General features: G+C 38.2%; 1 protein-coding gene across 4 annotated transcripts in view; it reads right to left on the bottom strand.

Moving 5' to 3' along the window:
• Window positions 1-13,200, bottom strand: part of IQCG (IQ motif containing G) — a 46,739-nt gene that overhangs the window by 31,285 nt on the left and 2,254 nt on the right. For all 4 annotated transcript variants that reach the window (XM_012096171.4, XM_060419138.1, XM_004002997.5 and 1 more), the window contains 4 exons: window positions 10,062-10,128; window positions 7,430-7,700; window positions 2,642-2,865; window positions 486-614 (listed from right to left, as the gene is read on the bottom strand). In XM_012096171.4, the coding sequence (XP_011951561.2) occupies window positions 486-614; window positions 2,642-2,865; window positions 7,430-7,700; window positions 10,062-10,069 (632 nt within the window). In that variant the 5' untranslated portion in view covers window positions 10,070-10,128. The remainder of the gene's footprint in view (window positions 1-485; window positions 615-2,641; window positions 2,866-7,429; window positions 7,701-10,061; window positions 10,129-13,200) is intronic.

Raw genomic sequence — 13,200 nt, 5'->3', positions numbered from 1 at the left:
CTAATCCCACAGATGAGGGCTCCATCCTTAAGACCTACTCACTGACCAAAGACGTCCAACCTCCTAAAACCATCACTCTGGAGGTTGGGATTCCAAAAACTGAGGTTAGAGGAGCACAAACATTCAGTCTATATAGCAACAACAATAACAACAACAACAACAAAATCTTATCATTAAGTAACATCTCGAGAAATCCTGCTAACTAGAATCTTGAGATTGTCATTGCCAAAACAAACCATAGATTATGCACTACTCATCTGTGTAGTACATATATTGTACTATATATATTATAGATACAGATAACTGAAGCCCAGAAATTGAGCTATTGTTCCAGCAGAACTCCAAACAGAACCCAACTTTCTGACTCCTAGTTATCTCCCCTTAAAAGCAAAAACTTGATTTGCTTTAGAAATCTAAGACTTCCAGTAAGAGTTTTATAGCACTTTAAAAGGCAACAAAGCAAATAAACCTAAAGTTACTCTCACCTGGCAATGATATCATAGAAATGCATTTTGCTTTCCCTCTCTTTGCCCAAAGCTTTCAGGAGACTGGTGAAAGTGCCTTCTTCTTGCAACTCCTCCATAGTTTCTGTAATTACATCACTCAAAAATTGCCTATAAGGAGAAATGTAAGATGAATCAGTGAGGTATATTTCCCCACATTCACAAAGAGCTACAAAAATCACACAAGTTAAGACTCAGAAGGACCATCATAACTAAATTTGAATTATTCTTGGAAGGCAGAAATAGTTTAGTATTAGAAAATCTACTAATGGAAATCATCACATTAATAAGGACAAAAGGAGAAAAAAGCCAAATGATCATCACATCATTTAAAAACAAACAACAACTCTTAGCCAAAAAGAGAAACTCCTTAACCGGAAAAAGTTTACATACTGAAGACTAACGGACCTGGAATGTACAGCATGATATTGTGTATACAACATTTAAGAACATGTAAAACTATGAACGTGAACGTGAAAGTTAGTCACTCAGTCATGTCCGACTCTCTGTGACCCCATGGACTGTAGCCCAGCAGGCTCCTCTGTCCATGGAATTCTCCAGGCAAGAATACTGGAGTGAGTTGCCATTTTCCTTCTCCAGGGGATCTTCCTGACCCAGGGATCGAACCCAGGTCTCCCATATTGCAGGCAGACTCTTTACCATCTGAGCCACCTATATGTATCATTTAAATAAAATACTTACATACCTAATAAAAGTATCACAACATATACAAGAGAACAATAAACAACAAATTCAGAAGAACTATTTGGGGGAAGGGTGAGGGGAATAGAATCAGTCTTCAATTGTACCTGACATATTTTATTTGGAAAAAAAAACTCTTAAAGCTATCATGTAAAATGTTAAGATTTGGTGGTTATATACATAAGGATTAATAATTTTATTCTTCACATTTTTCTGCATTGTTGAAATATTTTATAATTTGAAAAAGTTAAATCATTAAAAAAATTTTGTATAAAGAGCTAATACAATACATTTTAGAGATGAGTGACTCCAGACTCAGGAAGATTAAATGCCTTCCTTGCCCAAGTTCACAGAACTAGCTTGAAAAAGAGCTAGAACTATTTAATTCAGATTATTGACTCTTAGTCCATTGAGTATTTTCTCCTAGGTAGAGAATTTTAAATACTGTTATTTAATGTTTTGATATAGAATCACAAGAAGTATACTTACTGTTTTACATAATTATTACCAATAGTTCACACAAAAAAATTCAATAACTATATTGAGAAAATAAATACAATGAAGTCATATCAATTGAAAAACTATGATCCCACACACTGAGAATGAAAGGACATTAACTAGCAGCTTATAAACAGGACACCATCTTTAAGGGATGCAAATGTGAAACCAGATTATTTATAACAAGAGATGATACCCTCTGGTGAGGGTCTAAAGCAGGGGTCAGCGAGTTTTTCTGTAATTGGACAAATAGTAAATGTTTTTGGTTTTGCAGGACATAAACTTTGTGTTGAAACTACTTGACTCTGCTTTTATCCCATCAAAGCAGTCATAGACAATATATAAAATGGGCGATGTTGTGTTCCAGTAAACTTTATTTTCAAAAAACAGACTACAGGCTGGATTTGGCTAGTGGCCCTGGGTAATCGTTATAGACCCTTATTTACCAAAAATTACTATCAAAATGTTATACTTTCTTTTAAACTTAACAGGATTCTTTGTCAACAAGCCAGTTGACAATGAAAAATTGAGCATTAAGAATGGAAACTGAGACTGCTTAAGAAATCCTCAGGATTAAAACAGTTTAAAATTTGACTACTTTGATAGTATCTATCTCTTACTAAAGAATAAAGCATCATAATAGCCACCAATCTCTACCAAGCACTGGCTGATACTTCCCTTCAAAGTTATCATTATTCTCATTTTTTAAAACTGTAAACAAAGGCTCAATAACTTACCCAACCATATACCACCATATTAATACTTTTAATTGTACCACACTTCCCCCTAGATAGCCCTTGGCTAATTCTATTATCTGCAGTCACTTGGATATAATGACCAATCCATTAAGAGAAGAGAGCAGTCAGCCACCCCTGTACTTACTCTTCATCCATCTAGAAATACATTCTCACATTTCCAAATGTGCTCTTCTTCCTTACCTATCAATCTGAATTTTCTTCAGTGTCTCTGTATTCATTATGGTCTGCCTTGTGGGTTTTTTGAAGATAAGATCTTGCACTTTGTTAAACTGGCCCCCTTGTCTGATTTCTGGCAACTTGGGTTCTTCTTTATGTACCAGTGGACTGGATATTTTTGAGGGTTCTGATGCCAGTGGAACTTTTTCTGAGCTTCTTCCTTCTGAATGCATTTCTTTGTTATCTTTCTAAAAACAATAAATGATGTTCATGTTAAGACAGATTTTTAAAACAAAAAGAAACAATGCTATATGAGGGCCTCTTCCTACATTTTAAACCTCTTGTAATATCAGTACCAGAAAATTATCCTCTTCTTCAGCCACATCAAACTGCATGCTCTGCTGTTTTGTGTCTTCCTGCCTTTAGACAACATTCCCACTCTCTGTCATTCCCCAGACTGGTGAACTTTAAGACTATGACCAAAGACACAATTCTCTGTGAAACACCTCTATTAGCAGACATTTACCACTTGTAACTATTTGTATAAATATCTCCATTAAATTATAAATTCCATGAGGAAAGGGACAGTATCTTACAGATTTTGGTGCACCTCAAATTCTTTTTGGAACAAGATAATATTAAATAAATGTGGCCATCTTTATAATCCCATTGTTTAGAACAATATCCAGGGTACAGCAAAGACTCAAATGTTCGCTGAACACATGAATCTGAAATATAGTCATCCCTTGGTAACTGCGGAGGATTGGTCTGATCCACCACCACACCCCCGACCCAGCCCTCAAGGAGACCAAACTCCACAGATCCTGAAGTCCCTTATGTAAAATGGCATAGTATTTGTATATAAGCTGTTTACATCCTCTCATTATACTTTAAATCATCTCTAGATGACCTATAATACTAAAACAATGTAAATATTATGTATATAGCTGCCAGCACACAGCAAATTCAAGTTATGCTTTTGAGAACTTACTGGAATTTTTTTCTGAATATTTTTGACCCATGGTTGCTTGAATCTGCAGATGTGGAACCCATGGATATATGGAGGGCACAAGAATTAAAAGAGAATCACACCAAAGAGTAGGAGCCAATAGTGTATTTAGTGGTGTGGTATAGATTTCGAAGTTCACGTGGGGAAAAGCCAAAAAAAATTATTTTTCAGACCCAAACTTGAATAGTAAGAGGTAAGCATTACCATCTTTCAACTGGGACAGGATACATCTTTCAATTGATGATTCCTATTTAATCTGTGGCTAAAACCTTGAGCCAATGGGAAACCATATAACAGAGTGGTTATGCAGCTCATATGAGACTCTGAAACCAGACTCCCTTGTTTAAATCCTGGCCCTGTTACTAAACCACATTGACTTTAGGTAACTATTTAATATCTCTATGCCTCTATTTTCCTATTGATAAAATAGGGATAATAATAGTACTTGCCATCTTGCGTTATTGATGAAACAAAAAAAGGAAGGAAGGAGAAAAAGAAAGAAAAAGTGCATTTAGAACACTACACAGACCAATATACGTTCAACATTTGATATGAGTACTTAAATTCTTGAGCTGATCCTATGCAAAGAAGAGTTTTATTTGCATAAAAGCCTAGGTCTTCCTTAGCTAAACTTAGATTAGTTAAAAAAAACTATCAATAAAGATTAATAAACACAGACTCAACAGCATTTTTCCTTTATCAACAGCAAGGAAAGATTCAGATCTGAGGAAAACATACATATGCAAGTATAAAACAAAATGCTACATTAAATAATAATTAAATTTTAAAATACTTTCAATTAAAATTGATATGACTGACTAAAAAGAGAACAGAAACCATAGAATTCCAACAATTAAATTGAAACTTCAGTTCAGTCAGTTCAGTCGCTCAGTCATGTCCGACTATTTGCAACCCCATGAATCGCAGCACACCAGGCCTCCCTGTCCATCACCAACTCCCGGAGTTCATCCAAACCCACGTCCATCGAGTCAGTGATGGCATCCAACCATCTCATCCTCTGTCGTCCCCTTCTTCTCCTGCCCCCAATCCCTCCCAGCATCAGAGTCTTTTCCAATGAGTCAACTCTTCACATGAGGTGGCCAAAGTACTGGAGTTTCAGCTTTAGCATCATTCCTTCCAAAGAAATCCCAGGGTTGATCTCCTTCAGAATGGACTGGTTGGATCTCCTTGCAGTCCAAGGGACTCTCAAGAGTCTTCTCCAACACTACAGTTCAAAAGCATCAATTCTTTGGTGCTCAGCTTTCTTCACAGTCCAACTCTCACATCCATACATGACCACTGGAAAAACCATAGTCTTGACTAGATGGACCTTTGCTGGCAAAGTAATGTCTCTGCTTTTCAATATGCTATCTAGGTTGGTCATAACTTTCCTTCCAAGGAGTAAGCATCTTTTAATTTCATGGCTGCAGTCACCATCTGCAGTGATTTTGGAGCCCAAAAAACAAAAGTCTGACACTGTTGTCACTGTCTCCCCATCTATTTCCCATGAAGTGATGGGACCAGATGCCTTATGCATAAAGAAAGCTTTAAGTATGTGGATGGTTATTACTCTAGATTTTCCAATCTAGGGAGGGAATGGGAAACATAAGGCCTGGAAAGTTTGTTTTTTCTGATCACCCTAACCATCATTCCTCTACCTTTGTGCTCAGGCATCTGGAAAAGGAAGCAAATGTGTCAAATGGCCTGATGAACAGATTACTAGAAATAAATATGAGTTTTTAGAAGAGAACTTGAAGGAACTAGCTAAATATTCTGGTCCATTCACCTCCTTGTACGGGAGGGTGTTAGATTCTAAGGGAAAAAATAAGAACAGTATTCCCTGCAAGGGAGCTCTTTCCAAAGTTCAGATCAATTACTCCTACTTCTGGTAGAACTTAGTACATTAGTGTGTTTTTCATAATTCCATTCCATGATTCTTTAGCTATAAAAATGGTTGTGGAAGAGGGACAATGCTAACTAAATTTTCATCCCAGTGTTGTTACTGTAAAGCTCAACAATGTGAAGCTTTTAAAGAAGGAAAACATCCACATCAGTACCATAAGGTTTTTAAATATTTATCTTATGCAGGGCAATGGTACTGTAAAAATTTATGAGTTAGAACAACTATAATACTATAAAATGAAAAATTATTTTAAAGAGTCACATTCGTAAAAGTTATATAACTAACATATTCTGAAAGGGGCTTTTAAGCTCTATTAATCAGAATAAGAGTATAAACCTTTACTGTTTATATTTCTATAAAATCATAAGGAGGGCCTCTCTCTGTCATGTCAGAAAATTTTGTGGGTGAAGATCATAAACCAGATTAAAACTGGAGAAGTTTTGTTCTTTTATGTACTGGAATGGTGACCACTACTGAATGTTGTTTATAAATTTGTGTTTTTCTTTCTCTCTTGAGTTTCTATGATGGAAAAGTACCCTTTTTAAAGCCTGACGTAAATATCATTGAGAAAACTTTATCTTGTTAACTGAAGATATTTAGTGAGGTTAGTGTCTCTTCTGTACTATCTGTTAACAAACAATTTAAGAATTAGACTAATTTTAAGTGCACTGAAAGGTTTAGTTCTTGGGTTTCCAGATGTCTTTGCTTTTCATAAATTAATAAGGAAACTAATTTGTTGCAAAATTCCTATAATACCCATTAATGTTTTAAAATCACCCTAAAACTCATAGAATGTTAGTATTAGAAGGGCTCATTTAGTTAAAACTCCACCACAATTCATAAATGAGAAAACTAAGACTGAGAAAGTGAAATGAATTGCTTATTGCACAATTCAACCATAATGATCCTGTAACTTCAAATCCACTTTTAAAACCCTAATAAAAGTTTTGTGAATCCCGTTTATACATATAGCAGTAGTAATAATAATAATAATAATTATAAAATTGTAAGGGGCAATTAGAAGGAAATTTAATTTTCTAGTCACAGTAAATATGGGCTTCTTTTCTATTAGACATGAAAATTAATTTACCCTCTCATTTTTATAGCAAGTTGCATTTATCACAGAATCAGATATAATCTGTACAAATTATATAATTGTGTTAAACTTAATAAATATGTACTTAAAATAAAATGTAATAAAATTTGTACTTAAAAATTGTTTCTGGTTTAAGGGCTTAAGAATTTATGAAAGATTTTGCTCACTATCAAGTTGAGTTTTTTGATAACTCAGTGGTGCTTTGAGGGAGGAATCCATAACATCATGGAAAATGTAATGGCTAGTGCAATAATGCAGCTGGATATTGAGAAAAGCAGACTGCAACATATTTCGCAATGACAAAGTCATTTTAGATAAAAGAAATGTTGACAGGGTCCAGTTGAATTTCCTCCCCCTGGTGTTCAGTTAGCTTTTGTGCTGTTGTGCTTAATCGCTCAGTCCAACTCTTTGCAACCCCATGAACTATAGCCCGCCAGGCTCCTCTGTCCATGGGGATTCTCTAGGCAAGAATACTGGGGTGGGTTGCCAGCTGACAAATACCAATACAAGACAAGAAAACACAATTATTTATCTCCTCAGTATATATATTGTATTTATACTGACTTATCTATGGACTTTTTAGAATAACGCCAACATATCAGGAGAAAAGGATATTTTGTGAGATGTACCGTGAACTATGTCTATTTCACTCCATTAGCTGAGAGTACATATCTTAGATAATTACTGTAGCCCTTTACCTGACTAGAAGGTGCTATTGCCCAAGTTGAATTGAATGGCATAGGTACTGCAAATGATGGAGAAATAAAGAGAAAGCAAAAATTAAGTAATGGTGAATATATATACCATGCTGATGCTTTGTCTTTTTTCATACTGAACTGGCATGATATAGTTTAGAATGGAGAGCTGGTCTGTGGTGTCCTCCAGAACTGCAGAGATCCTCAGCACGTCTAGAATGGATAGCGGCTTCATGATTTCTGGGCTGATTTCTATGACTGCTTCTTTATCTGTTTCTTCCTTTTCTTCTACAGAAGTATTAGGTGGTTCTCCTGTCACTGACACCGTCACTTCAGAAGGCCAATCTTCTGGAGGAAGATTTGAGGCTTCCAGTTGACCTCTAAAGAAAGAAGGAAGGAAAAAATAAGTCAACCATCAGATGTTTAAAATCACTTAAATCCAAAAACACAGGCAGCATGTAGATGGGTTCCTGTAAAGTCCATTTTGCCATATACTCAAGAGAATGAATGGAAGTACTTTGCAGATGATTCTGCTTAATAACCCCCAGTAACATTCCGACTTCCCAGAGAAAAGCAACTCACTGTTTATTAAAGATGTGGACCCTCTGCTATTTGACTATGCTCAACCAATTTGAACTTGAGCCAAATACACTTTTTTTCTAGCAACATTTTCAGATGCTAACCAAAATTGTCTCATGGTTATGTTAACTGAAAGCTGAGCCTCTCTGTACACCGGGTGCCAAATCAAATCCTGGAGACAGAGTTTGGGGTGGAGAAAAGGATAGCTAGCTTTATTGCTCTACCAGGCAAAGAGGAACCTAAAACCATGTTCTGTCTCAAAAAACCAAGAGTCCCAACCCTAGAGAATTTGATGAGGGTCAAATGTGGGGTCTCTAACAAGATTAGAGTGTGGGCAGAGCTTGCACTTCCTTAATCTCATTTTAGGTGGTGGGTCTTCTAATCTTGATGAGCTTCTCTTGTCCCTTTCATCTTGCCTCTGGTGATTTGGCAAGATGAATTGATTGGGCTTCCCTGATAACTTAGTTACTAAAGAATCCACCTGCAATGTGGGAGACCTGGGTTCTGTCCCTGATTTGGGAAGGTCCCCTGGAGAAGGGAAAGGCTACCCACTCCAGTATTCTGGCCTGGAGAATTCCATGAACTGTATAGTCCATGGGGTTGCAGAGTCAGACAGGACTGGGCTACTTTTCATTTTCACTTTCCCTTGATTAGCTTCCCAGGTGACTCCTGTGGTAAAGAACCCACCTGCCAATGCAGGAGACATAAGAGGTGCTGGTTCGATCCCTGGGTAGGGAAGATCCCCTGGAAAAGGAAATGGCACCCCACTTCAGTATTCTTGCCTGGAGAATCTGTAGGGAACTAGGTTTAAAGAAGGTTGAGAAGTGCTTGCAAACGAGACTCTCAACCAGGGCTGGACATTTTTGCAAACGAGATGTTCTGCCCAGTGTAGGGAACTAGGTTTAAGGAAGATTGAGAAGTGCTTGCTAACGAGACTGTCAACCAGGGCTGAGCATTCTTGCAAATGAGATGTTCAGCTAAAAATCCTATTTGTTCCCATGGGAAAAGAACATTGCTTGCACACAAGGATGTTTCTCTGATTCCTCAAAAGGAACAGACCTTGGGACAAAACGGATTCTAAGTTGATAAGGAAGTTCCCAAAACAAAGTCTTAGCTGCAGTAAATAAGCCAAGGTAAAGGTTATCTCGCCCTGCGCCTGCGCACTGTATAGTCTCTGAATCATAGTGCTTGGCAGCTTGCCCTGTAGGGGGTTGTGCAAAAGATATAAAATAAAGCAGCTGTAAGAAGCAAGTGTTAAAATATAAGATTTAAACCACTCTGCAGTGTTGGTGTTTCATTCCGTCGCCGGCAAGAATCCCCATGGACAGAGGAGCCTGGCGGGCTACAGTCCATGGGGTCGCAAAGAGTGGGATATGACTGAAGCAACTTAGCACATACACCCTTGATTAGCAACTGTTCAAATCTGCCCTTTGGAACTCACAGAAAGTTATAATGCTGGAGTCTTGCCTACAAGAAATGGGAGACAGAAAGGCCTCCTTGCCTGGGAGCCCTACAGGGCCCTGCTCCGTTTCAGTTAGCAAAACATGGAATGGAGCAGCCATTCTCAAGGTGGCCCACACGAGCCTCACTTTCTTGTACTCATGCCCCTCTGCAGTCTTCCCCACACTGAATAGGACTAACTTACATAACCAAAAGGATATTGTGGCTTCCAAGGCTAGGTGATTTTGAGACATTAAAGTTTCTCTATCATTTTCTCAAATCTCACTCTGTGGGAATCCAGATGCCTTGTCATGAGGATACTTCAGAAGCCCTATGAAAAGTCTCATGAGAGTGAGGAACTAAGGCCTCTTGACAAAAGACAGCATCAACTTGCCAACTCTGTAAACGAGCCATCTTGGACTGGATACCCTAGCCCCAGTCAAGTCTTCAGATGACTGCAGCCCTGACCAACTTCGACTTATAAGAAACCCCAAAACAGAACCATCCCACTAAGCTGCTCCTCAATTCTTGACCATATAACCAAGCTACTCCCAAATTCCTGAACTTCAGAAACTATGTGAAATAATAAACATTTATATTTTAAGTCGCTAAGTTTTAGAGTAATTTGTTACACAGCTAGGGTAAATAATACACAGAAATTTAATATAAGTCATTTCATATATATATATATATAAAATAATAAATTGGAATTTGGAACATACTCTTCCATCCTTCTTGAGTTAGTTTTAATTTTCTTGGTACATTATAATCTCACGGAAATGCAATCACCTAAAGTGGGAAAAAAAAAAAACATTGAGATTAGTTTAAGGGAGTGTTGAATGACATTTATTTCTATACCCTCACACTAAGAGAAAAAGAAGTACAAGAGCTGTGGCTTATCCCCTGTAGCTTTGCAGAGCAGCCTCAGAGATGGAAGAAACACTGCTATCAAATGGCACAAGTCTATTTAGTAGCCAGCTTAACTACTGGCAGATAAATGCAAACTTCGTGTTTCTAAAGGCAAATTAATGCCAATGTAGGGCTTCCCTGGTGGCTCAGCAGTAAAGAATCTGACTGCAATGCAGGAGATATGGGTTTGATCTCTGGGTCAGAAAGATCCCCTACAGAAACAAAAGGCAGCACATTCCAGAATTCTTGCCTGAGATATCCTATGGACAGAGGAGCCTGGTAGGCTACAGTTCACACGGACATGACTTAATGACTCAACCACCACCACCAATGTCCAATATATCTTTTGTATGTTTTTAAATTATATTCTGAATATTAACTGGTAATCTCCATATACAACAAATTTACTTTTCTGTTATTCTGATTACTAAAATATTTGATGGTTCCATTCCCCTGATCTGCTAGATTAACAGAATTTATTGCATCCAGAAAAACAATTGCCATTATACCTAGAAAAACTATTTATCCTGAAAATAAGTTTAATACTGCTATCAATATGTTATCCTTCGTCAGTAAAGGAAAGTCCTTTCTGGTTAAATAAGCTTTACAATGAGAACAGACTATGGAGAATTTTGTCATATACAGAGCAAATAGTGAATAGTAAGTTTCTAGTATGATCTTGTCTACAATAAAGTGATCCTTAGGAGGGTGGTACAAGTATGTCCCATGCAACAAACACTTTATATGCAAAGCTGAAAGAATATTATAGATGTTCAAGCTGGTTTTAGAAAAGGCAGAGGAACCAGAGATCAAATTGCCAACATCTGCTGGGTCATAGAAAAAGCAAGAGAGTTCCAGAAAAACATCTATTTCTGCTTCATTGACTATGCCAAAGCCTTTGACTGTGTGGATCACAATAAACTGTGGAAAATTATGAAAGAGATGGGCATACCAGACCACCTGACCTGCCCCTTGAGAAACCTGTATACAGGTCAGGAAGCAAGTTAGAACTGGACATGGAACAACAGACTGGTTCCAAATAGGAAAAGGAGTACGTCAAGGCTGAATATTGTCAGCCTGCTTTTTTAACTTCTATGCAGAGTACATCATGAGAAACGCTGGGCTGGAAGAAGCACAAGTTGGAATCAAGATTGCTGGGAGAAATATCAATAACCTCAGATATGCAGATGACACCACCCTTACAGCAGAAAGTGAAGAGGAACTAAAAAGCCTCTTGATGAAAGTGAAAGAGGAGAGTGAAAAAGTTAGCTTAAATCTCAACATTCAGAAAACGAAGATCATGGCATCTGGTCCCATCACTTCATGGCAAATATATAGGGAAGCAGTGGAAACAGTGGCTGACTTTTTTTTTTTTCGGGCTCCAAAATCACTGCAGATGGTGATTGCAGCCATGAAATTAAAAGATGCTTACTGCTTGGAAGGAAAGTTATGACCAACCTAGATAGCATATTAAAAAGCCGAGACATTACTTTGTCAACAAAGGTCCATCTAGTCAAGGCTATGGTTTTTCCAGTGGTCATGTATGGATGAAGAAGGCAATGGCAACCTACTCCAGTACTCTTGCCTGGAAAATCCCATGTACAGAGGAGGCTGGTAGGCTGCAGTCCATGGGGTCGCTAAGAGTTGGGCACGACTGAACGATTTCACTTTCACTTTTCACTTTCATGCATTGGAGAAGGAAATGGCAACCCACTCCAGTATTCTTGCCTAGAGAATCCCAGGGACCGAGGAGCCTAGTGGGCTGCCGTCTATGAGGTGGCATAGAGTCGGACACGACTGAAGCAGCTTAGCAGCAGTAGCAGCAAAAGAACAAAATGGATGTGATAGTTTGATTATAAAGAAAGCCAGGCACAGAAGAATTGATGCTTTTGAACTGTGGTGTTGGAAGACTCTTGAGAGTCCCTTGGACTGCAAGGAGATCCAACCAGTCCATCCTAAAGAGGTCGTCCTGGGTGTTCATTGGAAGAACTGATATTGAAGTTGAAACTCCAGTACTTTGGCCACCCGATTTGAAGAACTGACTCATTTGAAAAGACTCTGAGCTTGGAAAGATTGAGGGCAGGAGGAGAAGGGGACGACAGAGGATGAGATGGCTGGATGGCATCAATGACTTGATGGACATGAGTCTGAGTGAACTCCGGGAGATGGTGATGGACGGGGAGGCCTGGCATGCTGCGGTTCATGGGGTCGCAAGGAGTCAGACACAACTGAGTGTCTGAACTGAACTGAAAGAATCTTTACATAAAGTGGAAAAAAAAATATTCCAAACTAGCTAAATTTTCCAGTACAAGGGCAGTCTTAGAAGCAAGTAATATGCTGTTAAGATTTTGTTCTTTTGCTGCGTTGTTCTTTATTTCTCAGGCCTGGGGCATCAGTAAGTATGCCTCACATAAGTAATAAAGGCCTATGCTTAGTGCTTTCAAGTTCTGGCTGCTCATTCCTCAACGCTAGAAACTCAGGAGTCATTTCTGCTTCCTCCTTCATCCTGACATCAGCATTCCCCCAATTCAAATCATCACCAGGTCCTGTGGATTTTACTTTCAATTTCTATTTCCCCCAATACCCTGCTGAATCTAGCTGTTGTTTCTTGCTTGAACTACTCTAACAGCTTCCAAATTAAAGGTGATCTTTTTGAAATAAAGGGCTCATCGTATAAAGTTGAAAATTTCATTGTATTTCTTAGAACCTCTCAATGGTTTCCCATTAACTTAAGAAAAAAACTAAAATTCTTAACTTGGACCATAGGGCTGCTCCTCTGTTCCTCTCCAGATGCATCTAGCACTGCCCTTTTATTGCTCTCATGGGTCCAGCTTCAGTGGGCCTCTTTCTTCTAAAGAATCATGCTCTCTTCTAACTCAGGGTGTTTGCATATGCTATTCTTTCAGCTTGAACCACTCTTCCCCTAATCTCTTCCACCTTGTAAAGTCCTAC

This window comes from Ovis aries, chromosome 1 (assembly GCF_016772045.2).
Source record: "Ovis aries strain OAR_USU_Benz2616 breed Rambouillet chromosome 1, ARS-UI_Ramb_v3.0, whole genome shotgun sequence".
NCBI classification, from domain to species: Eukaryota; Metazoa; Chordata; class Mammalia; order Artiodactyla; family Bovidae; genus Ovis; species Ovis aries.
Note: the sequence above shows the minus strand (reverse complement) of the source record. Positions and strands in the feature narration are given on the sequence as shown.